Source organism: Myotis brandtii, unplaced genomic scaffold (assembly GCF_000412655.1).
Source record: "Myotis brandtii unplaced genomic scaffold, ASM41265v1 scaffold421, whole genome shotgun sequence".
In the NCBI taxonomy this organism is placed as follows: Eukaryota; Metazoa; Chordata; class Mammalia; order Chiroptera; family Vespertilionidae; genus Myotis; species Myotis brandtii.
The window spans coordinates 873326-897641 of record NW_005366140.1 but is presented as its reverse complement, the minus strand read 5'-3'; the positions used below and the strand labels follow the sequence as shown (position 1 = coordinate 897641).

The window sequence follows — 24316 nt, the reverse complement described above, 5'->3', positions numbered from 1 at the left end:
AGAGCGCGGCCCCTTTGGAAAAGCCGGCCCGAGGCGGGGGGGATGGTGCTCTGCACCCTAGAAGCGCAGGACACGTTCACTCTGCGTCGAGGTGGGCGTGGGGGACCGGAGATGAGAGGCGCGGAGGCCTGGGGACGCCGCATCTTGCTTTCCCTCGGGCGCAGGGAACTCCTCCAGCGGCGGCTCTTGTACGCTCGGCTTTTCATAGCGCCCAACACATCTAGAGAAGGGGTGATTCCCCTGAAAACGGGGACTTGGGGGCTGCCAGGTTTTCAGTGGTTCTCCTTACTGTCATCTTAGCTGAGCCCCACTTTTGGCGCCGCCGGGAGGCGGCCGCGGTTGACCCCTAGTCACTGCCCGGGAGCTTAAGGCGCTGGAGGCCAGATGCGAATTTCTTTCTTCCGGACGGGTTGGGGATGGGGGTGGGAGGAACCCGCGCTCCACCAGAGACCTGCCCGCAATAGAGGCAGCCTGCTTAAAGGATGGACTAGTTGGTCTTATTGAAGTCAACACAGAACTTGCTGCTGTGTTTTTTCTTAAATGATAAAACACAGAAAAAAAAAAAAGCAACTGCAGCAAATCATAAAAGGAGGCAGCGTTTTCTGTTCTCTTCGCCGGCGGAATTGAAGCTCTGGCGGTGTTGCGTGGATGCCCTCTCAGGTGGCCCGTGCGCAGTGGTTCAAGTTATAGTCGAGTTCGTCCCTGACTTGTGTGTGAGTTTATTTCAGTACGGAATTGTGTGGAAGGACATGTTTGTTGGGTTAAGAACAATGCAGAGTCCATTAAAGCTGAACATCTCGTGTGGCAGCACGTTCCCCTTGAGTGGTTGACACCATCCAAGAAGGAGGTAGGAACAAACTCCACATTATTATTTTAGAAAGTACACCATAGAGTAGTGTTACTTCTACCGCAAAACACACACAGAGATGTGTCCTCCGGAGTGTACATTCCTGCTAGGCTCCCTGAGAGGTCCAGGACCCTAAATTCCTGGGCTGGTCAGTGTCCCCTCTTGGGGATTATCTTCCTCTACTCCAAAAGAGGAATTTGGGCCAGACACAAATCTTTCTTAGGCCCCTCTAATTCTTACTCTTTGATTTAAATGGACATTTAGGTGATGAATGAATTAAATTGGATTTTAACCAGCACGCTTTTACTGGCTGTAAATGCATGGAGGAGTCATTTTTAAGTAGACTTGAAATTGATCCTTTTATATTAGGCTTCTCCCAGCGCAGCAACTTCCCCCACCTCCTTTTCTCCTCCAAAGGAGTTCATCCGAGACAGTAAGAGTTTCAGAGAAGGAAGATACAGGTGTGAGGGAAAGGTAAGTAGTACCTCCTCTGGGCTCTGAGTTTACTCCTCATCTCGAGTTCATTCTAAGAAGAACACGAGGATAGGAGGCACGGCCCTCAGTTTCCTTCTTCTTGGAGCCACCCGAGCTCTGCGTGGCCTCATCAGGAAACCGTAAGAACTAGAAGACGAGCATATGGGTCAGTGCTCAGCAGCCGAAGTGCCATTTGACTGGTCACAGTGCATCTCCAGGCTAACATCTGAATTAAACATGCTGGCCGATGACAGCAAAATAGCGGATACCACCTGCAATGGAGCTGAGCTCGGCGCGGGATTGATGGGGGAATAGCTGTATTGAGTTAGGGGAGGAGTTACAAAGGAACATTTTCACTTTCAGGCAGTGTATTTTTAGCTCAGTCCTCCTTTCTTGCTTTATTTCTGGAGGAGAAGTTGGGCTATACAGTTCACTATCTATTTTAGATAACAATATTGATTTTCTCCCCCTCATAAAACTTGTTTATTTTATTTTCTTTTCATTAATTTAACTTGTTTCTTGGCACTCTGCAGAAGCTGCCTGAGTCAGTAATTGTGACCATCAGTCTTAGAGAGCAGAGCAATGACTGATGAGGGCTTTTAGGAGTGAGAGAGGCGAGGGGAAGGGAGAGAAAGTAGAAACTTCAAAGAGAGTTGCATTATAATTGAGCTCTTATACCTCAAGTCTTCTTATAAATGTCAATCAAATTCATCTGATAACTGTGAGCTGCCTTTGGAATATCTTTACTGGGATGCTTCATGCTTTTCCTTTTCTAGCAACCAAAATGTATCTTCTCTAAATTTATCCTTAAAGTGCTTTGACTTCTCAACCTAATTTTTATCTCTGTTCATTATTATCTGCATTAAGATAACTTCCTTGTCTTTATGCACACACTTAGGTTTTTAGCTATCTATTTAGGAGTTTAGGAATAAAGATTACATAGTCATGAAATGCCTTAGCATGCAATTTGCTTGGCACCCCCAAATTTCCCCTTAGTGCTTAATAAGGACATGTCTGATGGGGCCAGGCTGGCATGGTGGTGCTGATATGATAAGCTAAATTCAGGATAGAGGTTCTTATAAAGAAATACACCTTAGGTGCCCCCCTTTTTACTATTCTAAATGGCTTTAATTTCCAAGGGGACCTGGTAAAAGATCCTTATCCCCTTTAAAGAATAAGTGCAGAGTGACTAATATTTCCATGTATGGAAACAGTAATTTCCTTAATAAAAGGAAGCCGTATCAGTTCATCTGCCAGCCAGGCACACTCCCAATGTGTAAAGCACATATTGAAAGCTCGTGATCAGGATCCATCTTTCTCCCTATCTCTATGCGGCCCAAGTCAGTTCTGTGAGGGCTGATAGGAGTTGGTAAAACACACTCGTCTTTAGGAGGCCAAGACATCCTTGAGGGGCCCACAAACACATATAGTATGAAAATTCCTATCAGAACATCAGAGAGAAGGTAAGACTGACATCTATGATTTCATTTATTGCATTAAAAACATCACATAGCCTATAGGGTGGTAGTATTTTCCTGTCAAAGGCTTCATATGCTTTCTGTAACTTAAAATGAAAAATACTTTCTTTGCAAAGTGAAATAAAAGTCTCCAAATACAAATTTGCTTGAGAATGTATGAATTTACTATTATTTTTCTTTGCAAGCTATGTACCCAACATGAAATCTTGGTTGTGGAGAATTGGAGCTCTCCATGAACTATACAGATAATCTGATACAGGATCTATGGGTTGAATAGATTGTATGTGTGTGTGTGTGTGTGTGTGTGTGTGTGTAAATGTACAAAGCCAGCCTTAGTAATTACAAAGAATATTCTTAATCATTTCAAAATCACCAGCAATACCAGGACCACCATGTTGCATAATCTAGGGGAAAATGGACTAAAAGCTAGTGCTGTCCTCTGGAGTTGTGCAAGGCACAGTCTTAAATATCAGTTTGTCAAATAGGTGGTGGGTGAGATCTATCTGCCAGGTTGTTCAGATTATTCCTGCTTTAAAAAGACTGCTAATTGAACATGTTAAAATAAGACTGGTAGAGAGGAGGCAAGAGTTATTTGATGTGGAGAGATGTGGGAGAGGGACACTAGTTTAGTTTTAAATTTTCTAAAGTACTTTCTAACAATAAAAATTTCTTGCACATTGAATACAGAAGCAGATTAAAAATCTGCAATATGTTTTTCCCACTGTCAGATAAATAATAAGGCCACCAGAGTGCTTCCTGGTTAGGAAGCAAAAGGAAGACCTATAGCTTCAAATAAGATGAAAAGCAGAGTGCACTCTTGATGGATGAGTGCATTCCAAGTGCAATTTTACTATATGAAATGAAAAAAAGAGCTTTAAATATCAGTCTCTTATTTGAAGAAATTATCTTAGAATGTTTAGATTCTAGAGATTGGTGTGTGTGTGTGCGTGTGTGTGTCCACCTTGTTACATATAATTGAACTGCGTCCAGCAAGGCCAGGGGTGAACCTGAGGAGGGGCAGTGAAGGATTAAAGAAGACAGCTGGCCCCGTTTGAAGTTTCCCTGCCTGGAGGGCATTGGATTATCATCGACATCAGTCTTGGAGTGGCATTCATTTGCCCAATGCTTTCCTCTCCTGCATCTTGGACATAGTCCAGGCTGCTTGTTTCCATTCCCCGTAGCCTTTTGACTTCCATTTCTAGCATTACAGTCTTTAGCGAAATGTCCTGGTTTACCTTTAAGCATTGCTATTAGGACTTCTATTTTTTGCTTTACTGGTACAGTCCTTAGACACAACCTAAATTTAAGAATTTGACTATGCTTCTTTGAGCATTGTTTTAGAGATCCCTTTCCTGAGATCCTGAATTTCCCATGTTTTACACCCAGCTACTACTAAACTTTGCTCCTTACCTTACTTTTTGCTTTGTGTGCGCGCTTTACTGGAGCGTCCTTTCACCTTGCAATTGTAGTTTCCCGTACTCAGGCCTCAGGGCCCACATTGGGTGCCACATGAACTGCGTCCAGCATGGCCAGGGGTGAACCTGAGGAGGGGCGGTGAAGGATTAAAGAAGACAGACAAGAGAATACAGCTGGGGCTCGGTGGATCTCTTGTGCCTGGATGAGGACACAGAGAGACACAGCCTGCAAGCCGAAGCTTTATTTTATAGTCAGAGCACACAAAGCAAAACAAGGGAAGTGGTCAACATGTTTACAATGTTCTTGCGAGTTTCACCTTATTTTGGCAGCACTTGCTGCACCTCCCACAGCCCATTAGCTACCTAGGAAGGAACTAGGGAGGACTATAAGGTCAAGCTTAATTATGCTAGGAGGGCTCTGCCCTCCAAGCTGGGACTTGTTTGTGGCCCTGCCACAGGTCAGTCTGAGGCTTAACCCTATAACCGCTCCCTACAATAATGACTATTTAGTAAGAAGTAACCACAATATTGTTTTAGGAATTTTGAAAAATAACTATGAAAATTATTATGAAAAATAAAAAGGAAAATGTTGACCAGTCCTCAGATAAATCGATGATAATTTTGGTTTGAATGCTTGTCTTTCCGCGTACGATATCATTCTTACTTTTGGCCTCACTTTTGCAATGTTATTTAAAATGACAGATTTTCAGCTTTTGAGTTGTGAAAAGAATATATGTGAATTAAGAAATTAGAAGTATTTCTAAATCTCAGTTATGTATCTCCTGAAAGTTTTAAATAGTGAAATCTGAAATCTGTAAGTTATTACCTTCTTAAAGTGAATAGGCAGGTTATTTTTCCCTTGACAAGAAATTACATATTTTCCCCTAATATAACTTCCCTTTGTGTTTGCTTTGTAAATCAGTCTGATTTTATCTGCCACAGTGTTTACTTCAAGTGTTCACTGTGACGTGATATGTACTGTTTACAAATACCCTGTGAAGATTTATCAACATTTAGATTTATTGTCCAGAGAGAAATAGGCTAAAGTTCTCTTTCTCTCCTTATTCATTTTGGGATTAATTGTGAAGAACCAAAGTGGATTCTCTCCCAAACCAGCTTTACAGTAGTTTTTTTAAGCTTTGACTTTATGGAAGACTAAAGACATAAGTGGGAAAATAAATATTTGGGGAAAAAGTTAACAATGGCTCAGGTATTTATGAACAACCCACTAAATTACTTTTAAAAATATCTTGAACTGATGTGTCCTGCCACAGGGGTGGAACCCATTCCATACCAAAGCTTCCTCGAGTTGCCAACTTTTCTTTTTGCTAATATTTAAAAAATCATGCTGGTGAAAAGGAAACAATCTTCCCGCAAACAAGCTTTATTGTATACTATTGAGGGATCAGAGATATATGAAATATGTGGAACTAGACAACGAGAGAGCCACGAGCTAATGTTCTCTAAGAGAATGAACTTTGAACTGGAACCCAGAGACCTGCGTTCTGGTCCCCATTCTCTCTCCCACTATTATAAGCAGCATGACCTTGGCCAATTTATATTTTGAGAGAAGATTGAATTAACTAAGGAATTTCTAATAGTAGCGTCACACACACACACACACACACACACACACACACACACACACACGCCCTGACTGAAGGAGAGGTTGGAAGATATAGGAGAGATCCATATTGTTTAATTCACAGTTATTTGAAGACCGTCTCTGTCAACTTTGATCACCACTAGAGAATCAGTCATTCTCTTGCAAACCACATTCATTTTTTAAAAAACTTTAGAAACACAAATGGTATTGGTGCTGGCTACTTGTGAACCTTAAACATACTGACCATTTCATCAAATAAAAAACACAGTCCTCCAATGAGCTTCATATCCAATTTTTCCTTTTCAGATATAGGAGAAAGAGATTTTACAGACATTGAGAGTAAATTTGCTCTAAGGACCCCTGAAGACACAGCTGAGGACACTTGCCACATCATTCCTGGAGTGACAGAGTCTGTGGCTAACTGCCACTTCAACCACAGCAGCAAAACCTTCGTGGTGATCCATGGCTGGACGGTAAGAGAGGCTCTGCAGGAAGGAGGGGCCTAGGGTGGCCTTGTGTCCTGACCATCCTGCCCTAGTTGTTGGGAACCCAATGATGAGTCTCCACGCCCCATACTTCTACTTGCTTCCCGATGGCTTTGCTTTAAACCTGGAGAGATGCTATCTCTTAAAGGCAGTTCTGGGTCAGGCTGGGGATTATGGGCTCTAAAGTGACAGGTTCCTGAGTACTTCCCCCAGACAGTGCTGACCTGCATTTTAACTTGGTACCTAGTTGGTGCCCTGGAACCAGCATTCCTATTATGTGAGAAATGAGGCTTTGCTCAACTACAGAGCAGAATGTAGCTTATCATTTTTGGGAACCGGTGGAAACCTGGCATGATCCTGATTTGTCCAGCACATCCCCAAAGGTTCTTTCCTAAGGAAGACAGCCTGTGAGAGTGGGGAGAGGGCTGGAGTGGAGTGAGGGGGTGTTTGTTCCAGTCCTGGTTTTGCCGTTCTCCAGCTCTGTGATGTGGATCAAGCCACTTCTCATCTCTGGGCCTCAGCTTATAAATCTGTAAAACAAAGAGGTTGGACTAGGCATCCTTCCACTTCCAACATTCTCCAATTATAAACTTTAGGGAGCTTTTCTAGAGATGAAAGAAGGCTAGCAGGGAACTGTCATGCAAGATGACTAGAAAGGTAAAAACTGCCATTAAATTTACTTTTAAAAATATGAATAAACTAGTTCCCTCTAAATAGGCCAGATAGCCACTCTATGTGGTGCAGTTCTTACTTAAGTACTTCAGTTGGTTTTTAATATTTTAAAGCCCTAGTGAGCAGAGTTCATTGTTTATTAAAAAGGACTTAAATAAAGTGGATGGTTAAAGAGAAAGCATCTTTCCATTATGTCAGACCTTGCAAATATGGTAATAGGTACTAAATTATAATGATTGATATACTTCTAGTCCCAACTGTTATCGACAGTAAAGGACAATTGCTAAAAGTTAGGGATTTTTTTAAAAACATGTATTTTTCTCATGTTAGGATGACACAACTAACCCAGCATCAGTGGATGGTAGCAATTTCTATCACTGGTCCTACTGTCCATGAAGCTCATTTATATTCTTCTCATCAAGGTCCTGACATTTTGAGAGCGTGGGCTCAGGGGCTTGGCCGCTGGCCGGGGGACTGAGTTTCACTACGTAGAGCTGGCTGGTCTGCACAATCCAGCCATGCTGGGTATGACCTCGGCTTATCTCAGTGAACTCCCTGGCTGGTTCAGGTGGGCTCCCTGATGCAGGTGGCAAGGAGGGCTTCGGTTCAGTTGTGTGTCTGATAATAAAAAATTTAAAAAATTGCTACTGGTTTAAGGAACCTCAGAAGAAGAACGTAGAAAAACCTTTCCAGATCGCAAAAGGTGGGTTCTCACTTGGATTTCCCACCCCTTTAGGTTACTGACAGTATTTATGTTGAATTAAAAAAGGAAGGACTAGGTTAGTTAATAGGCAGTTAAGACAAGTACCAGTCACAGTAGGAGTAAGTTGGGTTACTTGCTCTTTGACAGGCTGCCTCGTTTGGAAACATCGATAGTAGAGAAAAACTTATAATAGGGCCCTTGTTCAAACAAGATTTCCCTGCCTTGTCTGAAGTAGACTGCTCAGCGACCAAGGGCTGAGGACTAAGGGCAACGCGGAGGTTCTGCAGCTTTGTCATGAGAAACTCAAAGGGATGCTTAGCGTGCTGTGTGCGCAGGGCACATCTCAGAAGGCGGTTTAGATACAGCTGTGCTGGAGTTTTGCCACCTGCTTGGGTTTCACAGACCCGTGCTTTAAGCACAGGGTTCTCATTGTGATGTAGGAGGTCCTTACCCCTGGCTGAAAGGAGGAGTGGTTAACATTGTTTTCTGAAGAAACGACATCCTCCTCTCTTGAGAGGCAGCTGCACAGGGTTGCCCCTAATCCCCAATAGAGGAGAAAGGGGGCAGGGCCAATTTCTCAGAGTTTTGGGCAAAGTGGGTGTTCTGGCTGGTTCCCTCGAACATCCAGGCTGCACCAGGACTTGAAGCACAGGCTCTGAGACTTGTTCAAAGGAGATTTAATGAAGTTTCTAATGGGCTAACATCACTTTTGTACTTTTTCTTCTTTGTTTTCTCTTCGTGCTTAAAATAGCTATCGAATTGGGGTTTTATCCCTGCAAGCAGATTGGGAACCAGAATGGTCCCAAGGAGAGATTGATGAGGTGGAGGGTAACCTTGAGATCACCTGAGTCTGATGCCTTTGTTCTGTAGGTGGCCTAGTGAACAGTGCCCACATTGTTCATAGCTGTAGTTAGTTAGTGGCAGAGCTGGGGTTGGAGCCAAGATCTCATTCTCAGGCCTGCTTTTTAGCACCACAGAGCACAGCAATGGGGTAAAAAATTGTGCAGCTTGTTAGTGTCAGGAGTGAGGCAAGCAACCACGTTTAGAGAGCTTAGTCTAGAAAATCGATGAGACAAAATGGAAGTGTAAATCTGAAAGAACCCACCCTGTAAATCAAAATTCCAAATGAAGTCCCTTGGTTTGGAAATTTTTTTCTATTAGAATTAATCTTAGAAGGTTAAAGGTGTTACAGGTTTGCCCCGAAAAGCTGCCTTGCCCATAGATTTCAGAATCTCCTTTGTTGAGGACATGGTGGCTAACCTTGAAGATATGATCTGCTCTCAGATCTTTTAAGGGTGGGTAGATTTGGGGATTTAAATCAGGTTGTTGCTGTGTACAAGTTTATGGCAGGATGGTGTGCAATTTTCTAACCTGCAGTTTTTAAGTGTTTCAAAGTGTGCATCTTTCCACAGGTGTCCAACATCTTCTTTCTGAAAACATAAATTAAAAATTTACATAAATAGAGTTAATTTGAGGACCCCATAATTCTTTTGACTTGGAATTTTGAGGCCTTTATTAACAACAAGTAAAGAATTACAGATTGGTCCAAACAGGACCAATCTAATAAGTAGGGAAATGTGACCATTAAACCTCATTAATTTCTATGCTAATAAGGAAGAATTTGAGAGACTTGTGAAAATGTCTGAGCTGAAGTTGATCATTTTCTTATGTATTAAGAAAAAGATCGCTAAGCAAACTTGCCTTCTATTAGGAGACATTAGCATGCTTAAAACTATTTTTTTTCATTAGCAAATCAAATGTATATGTGACTCTTTATAAGAAAAAAAGTGCACCTTTATCCACCAAAATAATTCTGTTCAGAAACATTTATTAGCCTGATTGATAGTATTAAAACTGATTTTTCAAATATAGTTTGTAATTCTGCGGAATTTAAACTTGTTCAGATTGACTTTTCTTTTAATACTTTAAATTATTGATATTTTACTGAATTCATAAAATGTGCTTTTCTTTTCTTTATTTTTTAAAATATATTTTGTTGATTTTTTTTACAGAGAGGAAGGGAGAGGGATAGAGAGTTAGAAACATCGATGAGAGAGAAATACCGATCAGCTGCCTCCACACCCTCTTGGGGATGTGCTCGCAACCAAGGTACATGCCCTTGACCGGAATCGAACCTGGGACCCTTCAGTCTGCAGGCCAACGCTCTATCCACTGAGCCAAACCAGTCAGGGCATCTTTTTTTATAAATATATTTTTTATTGATTTCAGAGAGGAAGGGAGAGGGAGAGAGAGATAGAAACATCAATGATGAGAGAGAATCATTGATGGGCTGCCTCCTGCACGCCCCACACTGGGGATCAAGCCCGCAACCCAGGCATGTGCCCTTGACTGGAATCGAACCCAGGACCCTTCACTCCACAGGCTGACCACTGAGCCAAACCAGCCTGGGCCATGAAACGTGCTTTTAAAATTGAAGGCCTGCTAAGCCGCAGTCTGCCATCCCTGAGCATTTGTGTGGTTTGATTCTTCTGTCTGAACCTATGGGCTTCCTTGTGGGTTTGTTTTTCCCCACTTAATGTAGGTGTAAGTGGCTGACCTCTGTGACAGGCTGTCGGTGGGTATTCTAAGAAGCTTGTATCATCCTCTTCAGGTGACGGGAATGTATGAGAGCTGGGTGCCCAAACTCGTGGCTGCCCTGTACAAGAGGGAGCCGGACTCCAACGTCATCGTGGTGGACTGGCTGTGGCGGGCCCAGCAGCACTACCCAGTGTCTGCGGGCTACACCAAGCTGGTGGGGAAGGATGTGGCCACGTTTATCAACTGGATGGCGGTAAGACGGGGGAAGAAGCCGTGTGCCCAACACAGATCTCTTGGCTAGAGCTGGAGAAATGGCTGGTCTTTGTTCCTTTTTGCTCAGTTATAGGTATTTTCTGAGGCAATTCAAATCTCAACACTAGATGGGCATTGGCATTATTATTATTTTTTTATCCAAAAGCAGCATTATGATTAGAATGATAAAACTATAAAGCCAAGACGTAGTCCTGCCCTGCTCTGATCTTTGATATTTTCATAGTGAATAGATTTGCTGAGACCAAGAACTAAGTGGGCAGAACAGAGAAAAGCTTATTACTTCTGGGCCTAGGGAAGATGTCATGTTTGGGCCCTTCCTTCCCTATCAGTTGGCTGCACGTGACATTTTATTCTGGCTTTGGCCTGTTGGGATGCTGATCTACTTGATGAAAATATTAATGGTACTTATTCCTTAGTATGGATCAGGGGTCCAGACTTTTGTTGAGGGTTAGGGGAGTGATGGAAGTGAGCTAGGAAGAAGTGGCAAAGACAATCTGTAGGATGTGAGGTGATCTGGGCCAGGAGTTCAACTGTGGCCAGTTTTAGCCACACAACTCCGTGAGGCCATCCTCTAAAAACTACCTTGGAAAGTTTCTTGGGATTGAAAGAACAAGGCCAAATTACTTCACTCAGCTGCTTAGAGGTAAACCATAAACTGTGTTTATTGGACTGACCATTGAAAAGTTGACATTGACTCTTTTGCTAACCAGGAGAGTGAACTTGGGCAAATCTGATCACCTCCCTGGACCTCAGACTTCTCATCTGTTGAATGAGGAGGCTGGACCATATGTGTCTGTGGTTCCTTCCTCTTTAATATTTTCTGATTTTTAGCCATTGCTTGGCTGACCTTAAAGAATAAATTGATGCAGGATATTTAGAGTAGGGAATATTGGGTTATAGTTAAATTTGTGTATTTGTGTGTGTATTTATATGTATACATATGTGTATTATTCAGATATAAGTATCTATATATAACTCTAAACATGCATATACATCCATACTTATATTTTCAGATATATGGAAATTTCCATACATTTTAATTTCAGATGTATTGGAAAACTTTCTAATTCAAATATGTTGTTAAGGAAAGAGGAAAACTCAACACTAGAGTATATGTCTTTCTTATCTGTAACACAAAATTAAAATAAGTAGAATTAGTTTTCAGTATTGCCTGTATTTTGAAAACAATATTTATATTCATTTTTCTTTTACAAAGAACTGTAAGAACCCTTTTTTCTTTCTCTTTTCCAAAGGAGGAATTTAACTACCCTCTGGATAATGTCCATCTCTTGGGATACAGCCTGGGGGCCCACGCTGCTGGCGTTGCAGGAAGTCTGACCAATAAGAAGGTCAACAGAATTACGGGTAAGAAAGCAGTGCCTTTCATCTTATAACAAAAGAGTTGAGATGCCTGTCATTCTGAAAGGGAATGGGAATGTTTGTCAAATGTGTTCTTCTGGGTATCCCCAGCCATTATCTCACGGGAGCGCTCCTTTTTTCTGGTGAGATAGAGGCCCTTGCTTTCACGGGCAGACCATCCACTGGCAGAAGGGAAATAGAACAGAGTTAAGCACAGAGAGCCCACGCTGTCCCTCCTCCCTTTGCCCCGGGCTTTGGGAGTGTGTTGCCCATATGCCACTCCTCATAAAAGTACTGGAAAATGAAGGAAATCAAGTTATCCTGAGTGAAAATTACTAATTCATACTCACAAATATAAGAGAGCAGTAAAGCTTGAAATTCCCCAGAAATTTCATTTTTGAAGGAGCTAAGTCTACTTTTCTGATTCTCAGTAATTTCAAGATCCTAATAAGAATCTATGGGAATCAACCAAAGGACTTGGATGCATGCATATTAGCATAACCAATGGACATGACACTGGAGCGGTGGGGGCTTCTCCTGGGGGGTGGGAGTGGCCGGGGAGGGGTCGATGGGGGAAAAAGGAGACATATGTAATACTTTAAACAATAATAATAATAAAAGAATTCATGGGGCTGCCAATTATATTCAAATGGTGAGCAATAGAATGCTAGGGTGATACTGATGGAGACTAAAAACAATAGGAATTTTTAAATCTTGAGGCCTTTCCTCCCCTCCCCCATCAAGGCCTAGATCCAGCCGGACCTAACTTTGAATACGCAGAAGCTCCAAGTCGCCTTTCTCCCGATGATGCGGATTTTGTAGACGTCTTACACACATTCACCAGAGGGTCACCTGGCCGAAGTATTGGAATCCAGAAACCAGTAGGGCATGTTGACATTTACCCGAATGGAGGCACGTTTCAACCAGGCTGTAACATTGGGGAAGCTATCCGTGTGATTGCAGAGAGAGGCCTTGGAGGTAAATATGATTTAGGAGTTAATTTCGCATAAGTTGTGTTCTTAACTCTTATCAACCCAGTGTTCTACCATCCCCCAAAGTATGTCATTTTAATATACACTTTAGCCGAGTTATGTTCCTAATGAAGTGTGGACTACACAGAGTAATGCCTTTGCAGGGACAAAAGACAAGCAAGGTGAGGTTTAGACAAGGAAGCTCCACAGCCTTTGATAATAGCAGCATAACATGTTGTCTTCCACATGTTATCATACTTTGAATGTAATTGCTGAACCAGTAGAGTTATTTTGAATTTTATGGAAAGTAAGGGACATGTTAATTAGTCCACATTTCTTTTGTCAGGTTTTAAAGAGATGAACAGATCAGAAACAAATCACCATTCTCTAACAACAGATATTCCAAAATTCTAAGAAGAAAATATAATATTGGTTTAATACTTAGTTTAATAATTGTGCTAGCTTGTGTTAAATTTATTATTTGTCTTAAGGGAACTTTGTATACTTTGTGGACAATGGGATATACCCGTAGAGAATATGTTCCAGACTTTTGTGCACATTATAAAACTTACAGCATGATGTTACTATTTTCAATAATTATGAAAGTTTATGGTAATAGGTACACTCTTATGATATCAGTGATTATTTCTATAATTCATTTAATGTAAAAATCATTAGTAGTAACAAAACCCTTGAATGTTACATAGCATCTATGACAAAATACTATTTATTTAATAATTATGCCTTTATGATGAGATTTCTAGAAGTATGTTTCTAGAAGCATTTGGGATTATTATATTCTTTACATATAAGAGAAGGATATGATAAACTGGCTGAAATAAACTTCTACTTTGGATATCTCTGACAGTGTCTTAGATATACAAATATAAGAGAGCAGTAAAGCCTAAAGCTCCCTATAAATTTGCAACTTTGACATTATTGGAGGTAGGTGAGAAGCTGCCACCAAGAATAGCTCCTTAAATAGGATAGACAATCCAAAAGTCATAGGACTAGATCCTGAGGCCATTTTATTCTTTAAAAAAATCTTCACCTGAGGATATTTTTTTTTTAGAGAGAGGAAGGGAGAGAGAGAAAGAGAGAGAGAGAGAGGTGAGAGAAACATTGATTGGTTGCCTTCTGTATGCACCCTGACTGGGGATTGAACCTGCATCCTCGGTATGTGCCCTGGCCAGAATTGAACCTGAAGCCTTTTGGTGTACGGGACGATGCTCCAACCAAGTGAGCTACCCAGCCAGGGCCTGAGGTCATTTTATTCTTAACACTGCACCTAAACATTCTAGATGAGGCACTCATTGAGGACTTCTACAGAGCTGAAATGTTCTTTGCTTCCCTTTTTCGCCAGATGTGGATCAGCTGGTGAAGTGTTCCCACGAACGCTCCATTCATCTCTTCATTGACTCTCTGCTGAATGAGGAAAACCCCAGTAAGGCCTACCGGTGCAATTCAAAGGAAGCCTTTGAGAAAGGGCTCTGCCTGAGTTGCAGAAAGAACCGTTGCAACAACGTGGGCTATGAGATCAACAAGGTCAGAGCCAAGAGAAGCAGCAAAATGTACCTGAAGACTCGTTCTCAAATGCCTTACAAAGGTAAGCTCGAGACCGCTGTAAACAGGAAAATCAATTTGATCCCATTTTTTTGTCATGCTCATTGCATCACACGTACTGATGCTGTTCATTGCAACAGAGATGATAAAATGATGTTACTACACAATGAGCCCAACTTGTGTTTGTTGGTAGAGAGGGAGTTGCATGGATCCACTTTTCTGAAGCTCTGAATTCCCGTTGCCAGGAAGGTCCAGTGCACAACCTGCCTGCCCTGTGCAGCAGCCCTGCTGGCCTCCCTCCTCTGTTATCATGACCGTTAGCATGGGCCGGCCCATTAGTACAAGACTCAGAGCTAATTTGAAACCATCCATCCAGAGTCAGCAAACTATGGCCCATGGGCCACATCCAGTCACCACCTGTTTTTGTACATAAAGTTTCCTTTTTTTGTTTTTGTTTTCTTTTCTTACAAAAGTGTCGAGGGCTGACTTTCAATAGATGACAGTGAGGGAGCTGCTCTGTTACGTATAAAAGCCAGACCCAGAACTTTCAATAGATCACAGTGAGGGAGCTGCTCTGTTACGTATAAAACCCAGACCCAGGAGCAGGTTGTCTAGGAATGGTTTAGCACCAGGTTTCCCATGAATGTGTGTTGTGTGAAGGGCGAGGGTGTACATAAAGTTTTATTAGAACCAAGTCACATGCATTTGTTTCTGTATTGACTAAGGCTCCTTTCCTGCCACCATAGTGGAGTTGAGTAGTTGGGACAGAGACTGTATGGCCTACAAAGCCTAAAATATTTACCACCTGGCCCTTTACAGAAAAAGTTGGCCAGCTCCTAAAGTTTGCTTTAAGTGAAGGCAAGAACCACCTGTATTTTAAAATACAACTATTCCTGGGAGGGGAACATATACCAAACCTCCTAAGGTATTTGCATTTCATTATGAATTTGTTCACAGTTGAACTTAGAGCAAGACCTACAGGAACTGAGGAGAGACAGGAGAGGGGATAGTCAGGTACCTGGCCAGAAGGACTAACATCAGATATGCTGGCTTATGTGGAGTCAATGGAAGTCCAAGGGAAGGAACGATATTAAAGAAAATAGATATGACAGAGGCTTCTGTTTGTGAGGTGGTTTGTGACAATCTGCAGAGGTGCATTTGGTGGCCCGGAGGTTTGGAGCACCTGTAATTCAAGGAAGCCTTTTAAGTCATGAGCGAACCCTTCGTTTTCCCGACGCTTCAGAATGAGGAAGCGTGTGTGAGGTGTGGAGGAGACCAGGCATTCTGCGTGGTCCCACTCAGTGCTCCACCAGTGTCTCTGGGGCACTCTGGCAGCCCCGACTTTTCCTGCTCCAGTCTGTGGTGATGCCTGCAAGGGCTCCATTTAACATCAAATTCTGTTTCTTTTCACCCTGTAGTAGCTTAGTCTGCTGCCTCTCCTATCCCTTATCGTCTCCTCCATTCCATCTTCTCAGGGTTTTTTGTAGAGATGAGTAGAGCAGGGAGGAGATGTTCAAGTTCAGAGGCTGTCTCTAACATAGGATACTTTAGGGACTGATAGTCTTTATGGCCTCACTGGTGGGTGATTCAACGAAAAAAGTCTTATTGTGAGACTGCTATATACCTACTGTGCTAGACGATGGGGGAACAGAGGATGAACATGATCCTCTGACCTGGAAGAGCTTAAACACAGGGTAGGGAGGTCAGCCATACCCACGAAGCATGAAGAAACATAGTCACATACCGTGACACAGTAACAAATGCCAAATATGCCTGGTATAGAAACTTAGGGACATCTTGGCCAAGAAAGAGGTGGAGTCCATGGAGAAAGCATCATGGGTAATTTGGCGACTTGATTTAATCTCTCGAGTACCCCATCAAAGATGACTACTTTCTAGGACTGCTTGGCAATTCAGATATACCTGGATGTTCCCTCTCCACTGCAACCCCACTTTTCTGAAAGAGAGTAGAATTCAAGGTTTGACTTTTCTAGTCACGAACACCATGCAGGCATGAAGAAATCTTTTTAAGCCACACTGATAGCATGTGTGAGCACTTCCTACTTGATCACTAGTGAAATCCCGTCTGTGGCTCTGAATTGCCTGCTTTTGGGGGGCTGTGATGTTTCCATAAAGACTGATCAGCACTTGTTTCTATTGTCTCCCTACAGTCTTCCATTACCAAGTAAAGATACATTTTTCTGGAGCTGAGAGTGACACACAGACCAACCAGGCCTTCGAGATCTCTCTGTACGGCACCGTGGCCGAGAGTGAGCACATCCCCTTCACCCTGTGAGTAGCCGCATGCGTGGCCTCCAGCACGTGGGTTTGCCATGGCCCTGCTACCTGCCAGAGCCATTGGTCTGAGGAACACAAGAGGAGTAAGACACCTAGAAAAAGAAATATCAGAGAGAATTAAAAAAAAAATCTATATGGCAAAAGATGGTCATCGCAGGGGTGCATATCATAGCATAGATTAGAAACCAAGTAAGTGTCCAACATTGAGGCCATGGTTAAGTGAATTGTGATTTAACAAATCAACAAAATCAGTCTTGCCTCTAAAAACAATGATTATATAAAACTAGATAAAACGTGGCAAAAGTAGAAGGTCAAATATGTAGTGAACAAAGAAAGAATGGAGAATTTTATGTACACTGTGATTGTTAGAAAATCAACACATGTTCGCATATCAATACAAATTGGAAGAGAATATATAACAATGAAAATAATGTCTCTGAATGATTGGCTAATGGATTTTTTCTTTTAAAACTGTGTCAAATGGTTCATATTATTAGGATAAAAGTTGGAACTGATGAAAGGGATGGAGATGTCTTGTGAAATACACTAAATGCCATTGACATTCATCTTGAATATTTTGTTGGACATTTTTTGCATTTTTAAAATACCCTCCCCCCTTAAACAATAAAGCTATTTACATCTTGGGAGGAAGAAAAGGGGAAAAAAACACTTGATTCCCAGAACTAACCAAATATGTTGATTTTTGTATCCAGGCCTGAAATTTCCACGAATAAGACGTACTCTTTCCTCATTTACACGGAGGTGGACATCGGAGAACTGCTGATGTTGAAGCTCAAATGGAATAGCGACTCATACTTCAGCTGGTCCGACTGGTGGAGCAGCCCTGGCTTTGCCATTGAGAAGATCAGAGTGAAAGCAGGAGAGACTCAAAAGAAGTAACTACCTTTATTTTTCTCCACTCCCTTTAGACTCACTCTAATGCCATTACCTAGAGGCAGTGTTTCTGGAGCCTTCAACACTCAGATGAAACTTCAGTGAGCTTTGTCTTTAAAAACGATATCAGCTAGTAAGTGAAATAAGTCAGATAGGGAATAATGAATGCCATATGATTTCACTTATATGTCGAATCTAAAAAACAAAATAAACAAAACAGAAACAGACTCATGGATACAGAGAACAAACTGATGGTTGATAGATGAGAGGGGGTTGGGGGACTAGGTGAAAAAGGGGACAGGATTGAGAAGTACCAATTGGCAGTTACCAAACAGTCACGGGGATGTAAAGTAGAGCATAGGGAATACAGTAGATAATATGGTAATAACTATGTATGGTGCCAGATGGGCACTAGACTTCTCAGGGGGAATCATTTCATAAATTGCATAAATGTCTATCCACTATGCTGTACACCTGAAACTAATACAATATTGAATGTCAACTGTAATTGAAAAAAAACAACAACCAACTATATCAGCTAGATAATTGCACCTATAATTTTGGGGGGAGTGTTCCTTAATAATCATACCAGGGAAGTAGCAGTATTTCTGAATTTCATGAAAAGACAACATAAGCTCGCATTGGTCACAGTCATGCGTGAGAGCTGAGGCGAGAAGTCGGGAATCTCCGTTTCTCATTTCTCACTGCTTCTCGCAAGCACAGAGCCGTTACGGAAAGAACCTCGGAGATGTTCCTTTGACGTTCAAAGATTAGAACCAGCCTCTTCAAGAAGGATGAGATGCCAAGATAATCTCACCCTGACTCCCCAGTCCCACCCTACACATATCGATACAAGGAATGGCGTAGAGAGCCCCGGAGGGTTGAAAACTTTTATACGAAATGTACAGGGGTGTTGCAATCTACAGTGCGAATATAACATTGTTAGTAAAAATGTGACTTTAAAACTTAGGATTTATAAGTTATTTCCCTTTGGTCATTTCCTTTTATAACCAATAATAATAATAATAATAATAATAATAGAAGAGGGCCTGGCTGGAGGAGCAGCGCATTCCGTTCTGTAGCAGGGCCAGTTGGAAGCTGGTTTGCGAATTCCCTAAGGCAGACACTCAGAGGCGGTGAAACTGATCTCGTATCATCCCTTGGCGAAAGCCTTGTGGTGTTAAGGGTGCTCCAGGGTGTTGTATGCCAGCTGCACTGATGAACTGACTTCAGTGCTGAACAGTGGGTTAGGTCCTCTACTAACCCTCTGATTCAGATGTCTTGTGGACCAGAATGGCCCGTATGTAAACAGTTAATTACTGGAAATATAAAAAAATTAATCAGGCCGGTCACGTGGGATGTAAACAGCCCTGATTTCTGAACGGTCTTTTTCATTGTTCCACATGGCACGTTCACATCCCTTTCCCCCCCACAGGGTGATCTTCTGTTCCAGGGAGAAAGTGTCTCGTCTGCAGAAAGGAAAGTCATCTGTGGTATTTGTGAAATGCCACGACAAGTCTCTGACTAAAAAGTCTAACTGGTGAGCATCATGGGCTAAAGCTCTCTGGGTACCTGCACGTGGAACACAGGCCTTCACCGATTCTTGTGATCAGAACCTTCCGGTGGTCTTCTTTAGCCCTTTTGTACACATCAGACTGGTCCATTTGTTTTTTATCTGTCTCTTTAAAAAAATTTTTTAAAAAAAATTGATTTCAGAGAGGTAGGGAGAGAGAAGTAGAAACATCAATGATGAGAGAGAAACATCGATCTGCTGGCTGCCTCCTGCACAATCCACACTGGGGACTGAGCCTGCAACCCGGTGTATATGTCCTGGGAGTCGAACCGTGACCTTCTGGTTCATAGGTCGGTGCTCAACCACTGAGCCACACTGACTGGGCTTTTCTGTCTCTTCCTTTTCTTTCTGCCAGGTCTGACCTTCACCCCTGGCACACCTTTTAGATTTTATTTTACTTCTTGAACAGCCACAAAATCTTCACTTGTGCTTTTCCCTGTGCTGCATCCCTGCTGCCTTTATGACCCCGTGTGCAGAGCATACAGCACACGTTAGTGGTCATGTGGCTGTGGATGCAGCCCCTCCCAGGAGAGCGAAATATAAGCTGCAGCGAAATATAGTCCTTCAATGATGCTCTAAGTGCCAGCCGGCTCAGGGACAGAGAGCCAAAGGGGCAGCCACCAAGCATCCATCTCAAAACTCGAAAGATGGGGAGTTAATGGAGGGGAGAGTGTAGGAGACCCGTCTCCTTTCCCCCTCAGAACAGCTCCCTGGCTCTTTCCTACCTGACCTTGGAGGCTAATCCACGTGGCAGCTGTCAGCTGAATCTTTCCAGAGCGTCAGTACTAAGTGGAGACTAAGCATGTGACCTTCCCCATCCCTTCCTGCATTCCTGCACTGTGCCACTTCCATTCCTCCACGCATTCCCCTGTCAGGCGCCAAGTGCTAATGAGAGAGTGGCAGCGAGAAAGAGGAGAAAGCTTAGATCATGCCCTGCAAGCCAGTGACACAAGAAGCAACGGGAGAGGCTGGCCACAATGTTATCTGGAAAGAGAAAAAGCAATTGCTTTTGGGTTGGCTTCTCCCAGTTACATTTCTAGACAAAAGTACAGAATAAGAATTGTCTAATCAGAAAAAACATATCAAAGACCTACACGGAATATCTGTATTATTTTTAATTTCTATTTTTAATGTAATGCATCCATGGATAATTGTGGATTGTAGGTAGATTTGAAAAAAGAGGCAAAAAGAACATCACTGTGACTCTATCACCCAGGACAACCCCCAATTAACATTTTAATAGACAGGCAGATCTCGCTTTATTGCACTTCCCAGATAATGCGTTTTTAATAAATTGAAGGTTTGTGGCAACCTTGCACCAAGCAAGTCTATCGATTCTATTTTTCCAACAGGCTCAGATGATGGTTAGCATTTTTTAGCAATAAGGCATTTTTAAATAAGGTATGTGCATTGTTTTTAGACGTAATGCTATTGCACACTTCATAGACTAAGCGAGCATGTCAAACTTGCTGCCAGCGGACCCCGTGGCCTGCCAGCGGGTTTGACATGCTTGTTAAATTTTCTATGCACTGGGAAACCAAAAAATTCATGTGACTCCCTTTAATGTGACACTCACTTTATTGCAGAGGTCTGGAACCAAGCCCGCAATGTCTCTGAGATATGCCTGCTATATTTTCAGACTTTCTCTATGCACATATAGTACTTATATATTTTAAATTGTTTTACAAAAATGGAATTATGGCATATAATATATGCCAAAGTATATATGCCATATATACTTTGATTGGCAAGGTGGAGTCATCTGGATTACAAACATTAATGTAAGACACTCAAGATAAATTTGAAACAGAGAATAGTTACTGGCATAGAGACTGTTCTAATAACAGGTTTGTTGCTTTGTTTTTCCTCATCACAAATTTGAGGCAATTTCATATTTGCTTTAACTCTCAGAAAGGGACTCCTATGTGAAGTTTAATACATGAATTTATGTCACATACCAACATACACAAACATACATGTACACATACATTCTCCCCCAAATATTCACAACTTTAAATCTATATGTCAATGTAAAAACAAATAAACTCCAAATTAGGAAATAGCTCCATCTGTTTATAAGGTATTTCTGGTCATATTATTTATAAGTTATAAGAATTTACCCTAGAAAGTTTAATGATACAGTCCTCATCTGATTATAGGATTACTGAGACAACAAATACTTAGGCAGCATTTTTTAATGCATCTGAACTTATCTAGGAGGTAATTATGAACCAGACTAGCAGCCTTTTGCAGTTTCCTTCTGTGATTAAGTTAATCAGACAAAGTTTCTCTTTCTGATATAACTCTTTAGAAGTCTCATATCACAAGAAAAAAACAAAACACCCACACAAACCAGGCATTTCTTGAAACCACTGGGTTCAGCGTTCTGAGGATGACAGTCTTTATTGGAACACGGCTAAGTAGATGACATAGTGCCTTCCCTCTCTAGGAAATGCAACCTTGCCCTGACCCATTTTCCACATCTTCCCTGGTTTATTCTCACTTTCGTTTTGACCTTCCAGTTGAAATCTGAAGGTGGTGGGGGAGGGGAGAGGGTTGTAAAAACACTAAGCAGGTAATAAATCACCTTTCTCTTTCTCTCTCTCTCTCTTTTTTTCTCAGAATCTGCAGAAGGAAGAACAGCACACGAATTCTGTGAAGAATGAAGTAACTTTTACAAGAGACGCCCAGAGCGTTGGGTGGTTAAAAGTGAAATTTCCTGAGTATTAATCCCAGCTATCCTTGTTAGTTATCATAAGAGACAGTCTCAAATACTAAAAAGTGGCTAATTTAAATTGAGGAGTACAGTGGCCAAATAGCACATCTTGCAACATTAAAAACCAAAACAAAAACACAGCAGATAGGAACAGCACTGCATTTTACCCTTTGAGAAAGAAATAAGAATTTTTGGGGCTTGTGGTCAAATAATAAAGCTTCTTTATGTAGTGACTTTAGTCATAGCCTACAAATAATTAGAACCTCATATTTTAGCTGGAATTCTGCATTTTCGGGAGCCATACATTCTCAAAGTTTACTCCAAGCCTGAATAGAAAATAATTTTTTATGGCCTGAGTGGGACTTATTCCTTACCGGTCAAACACCTGCCTTTTTTGGAATGGCTCCCCTCTTGCCATTGGATGCAGCCCAGGAGTTAACCAGGAACCAGTGACTGGAGGGAGGAGTGGAGAACGGAATTGACTGAACCTTTAACACTTCCTGTGGTTGGTTGCATCATAACTGTTACAAATTAAAGGAGATATAAAATTTAGAACAATCAAGTCTTAAAAGGCTTTACAGTTTATTGCTTAATCTCTCCCTTCCTTTTCTTGCTTTGTCTCAAAGTTATATTTTAACAGTGTTCCCTGGGTAGGTGTTAAAATGAGCCTGTTGCACTTAGCTGACACATAATTTTCACTATGGAGAAAGAAAACGATCCCATAATTTTAGCATCAGATTTCCAAATTATTCATCGAGGTGAAGTTGTTTAATATCCAATGGTTTCTATTCGGCTTTAGGCTTATTTCGGCCCTGCTTCAGCCATACTTTGAGTAGGACTCTTTCTTCCCTGGTTTTGAGAAGAACATGCGTTCCAAGTCAAATTCTGCAGCACTCAAACGTCTACACATTTTAGACCAGGACCACTTTTACTAAGTAGAGAGACCAAGTCAAATTCTGCAGCACTCAAACGTCTACACATTTAGACCAGGACCACTTTTACTAAGTAGATGGAAAAGTCACTGGGACATATTCATAAACAGTGCTTAAAGCCATCATGCATGATGAAAAGAATCCTCAATGGCCACAGCCACATGAAATGTCATGAGAATTGTTTTTAACAACTAGTCAGGAGTGAGTCCGCAATTATTTATAAAATAGATCTCCTGCGTTCAGAATGCTTTTCTATCTATTAATATAAAATGAAGTCAAATATCTCAGAGGCTATTGCTGGGAATCCAAACTGTGAACACGTGCGGGCACCTGAACACATGCATACTCACCTATGAAGCACTGCGTACGTTACTTATTCAGTGCGGCTCGGAAGGTGAATGATCAAAAGATGTATTGGGATTTGTTGGCTTAGAAATTGTTCCGGAGTTCCATAACGTCTGCCATTCATCTGAGAAATACGGTTGTACAGAGTAGGACGAATGTTGTGATTGATATCAGCCGGTTTGGCATGAATTCTCTCTAAAAATAAATGTTGTGTGATTCGTGGTTGGCATCCCCCTTTATTGTAATTCATTAATTTTCTGGATTTGAGTGCATAAACTTAAGAACATCTGAATCAAATCAGTGCATGGCCCTGGGAACTCTGGCTTCTGTGGACTTCACTATATATTATATATTAACAATGCTTTGGCGTTAAGTGTTATTTATTAGCTGTAAATATATGTGTGTATGTGTAAAAGGGTTGTACATATGGGAAAGGTCGTCATGGCTATCTGTGTTTATAGGTGTGTGGTGTTAACTTTGTACATGTCTTTATCAGTGACAGTCTCACTGAGTCAACTGACTCTGATGAAGAAATACAAGAAAATGGGCTTTAAGAAAAACAAATTTACTTAACCATGTGAAATTTTAATAAAATTGACATTTTATTACAACACTAAGTCATTATTTTGTATAATTTTAGTCCCCTAAAGTAGAAATTTATTCTTAGGGCAGATTCATTAAATTTTTACTGAGTAACCACTATGCTTAGTAAAAAATATGGCTTCTAAAATAGGAGTGCACATTATGTACATTTTTTTATATTGACATTTGTACAGGGCCATACTTAGAGACCCTTTATTTATTTATTTGTCACTAAATTACAGCCCATGGGCCAAACAAATCCACTGTGACCTATTTTTCCATGGCCCACAAGCTAAGAATTTTAAAAAAAATTTTTATTTTTATTTTTCAATCACAGTTGACATACAATATTATATTAGTTTCAGGTGTATAACATAGTGATTAGACATTTATATAACTTATGAAGTGATCACCTTGATAATTCTAGTACCCATCTGACACCATACATAGTTATTATAATACTAGTGGCCTGGTGCATGAAATTTGTGCAGATTAAGAGGGAATTAATTAGAGGAAATATGTTAATATTGCTATTTGCCCTTTCTCTATAATAGAAGTGTCAGAGATGAAAGAAAATCAGTAAAATGTATATG

At 41.3% G+C, this 24316-nt stretch overlaps 1 protein-coding gene across 1 annotated transcript in view; it reads left to right on the top strand.

Annotated features, from left to right (window-relative positions):
* LPL (lipoprotein lipase) overlaps positions 1 to 22435 on the top strand; it is a 23288-nt gene extending 853 nt beyond the window's left edge. The window contains exons 2-10 of the mRNA XM_005873799.2: positions 6127 to 6293; positions 10292 to 10471; positions 11745 to 11856; positions 12595 to 12828; positions 14185 to 14427; positions 16555 to 16675; positions 17395 to 17577; positions 19011 to 19115; positions 21771 to 22435. Of these exons, the coding sequence (XP_005873861.1) occupies positions 6127 to 6293; positions 10292 to 10471; positions 11745 to 11856; positions 12595 to 12828; positions 14185 to 14427; positions 16555 to 16675; positions 17395 to 17577; positions 19011 to 19115; position 21771 (1346 nt within the window). The 3' untranslated portion in view covers positions 21772 to 22435. The remainder of the gene's footprint in view (positions 1 to 6126; positions 6294 to 10291; positions 10472 to 11744; positions 11857 to 12594; positions 12829 to 14184; positions 14428 to 16554; positions 16676 to 17394; positions 17578 to 19010; positions 19116 to 21770) is intronic.
* Positions 22436 to 24316: the final 1881 nt, after the last annotated feature.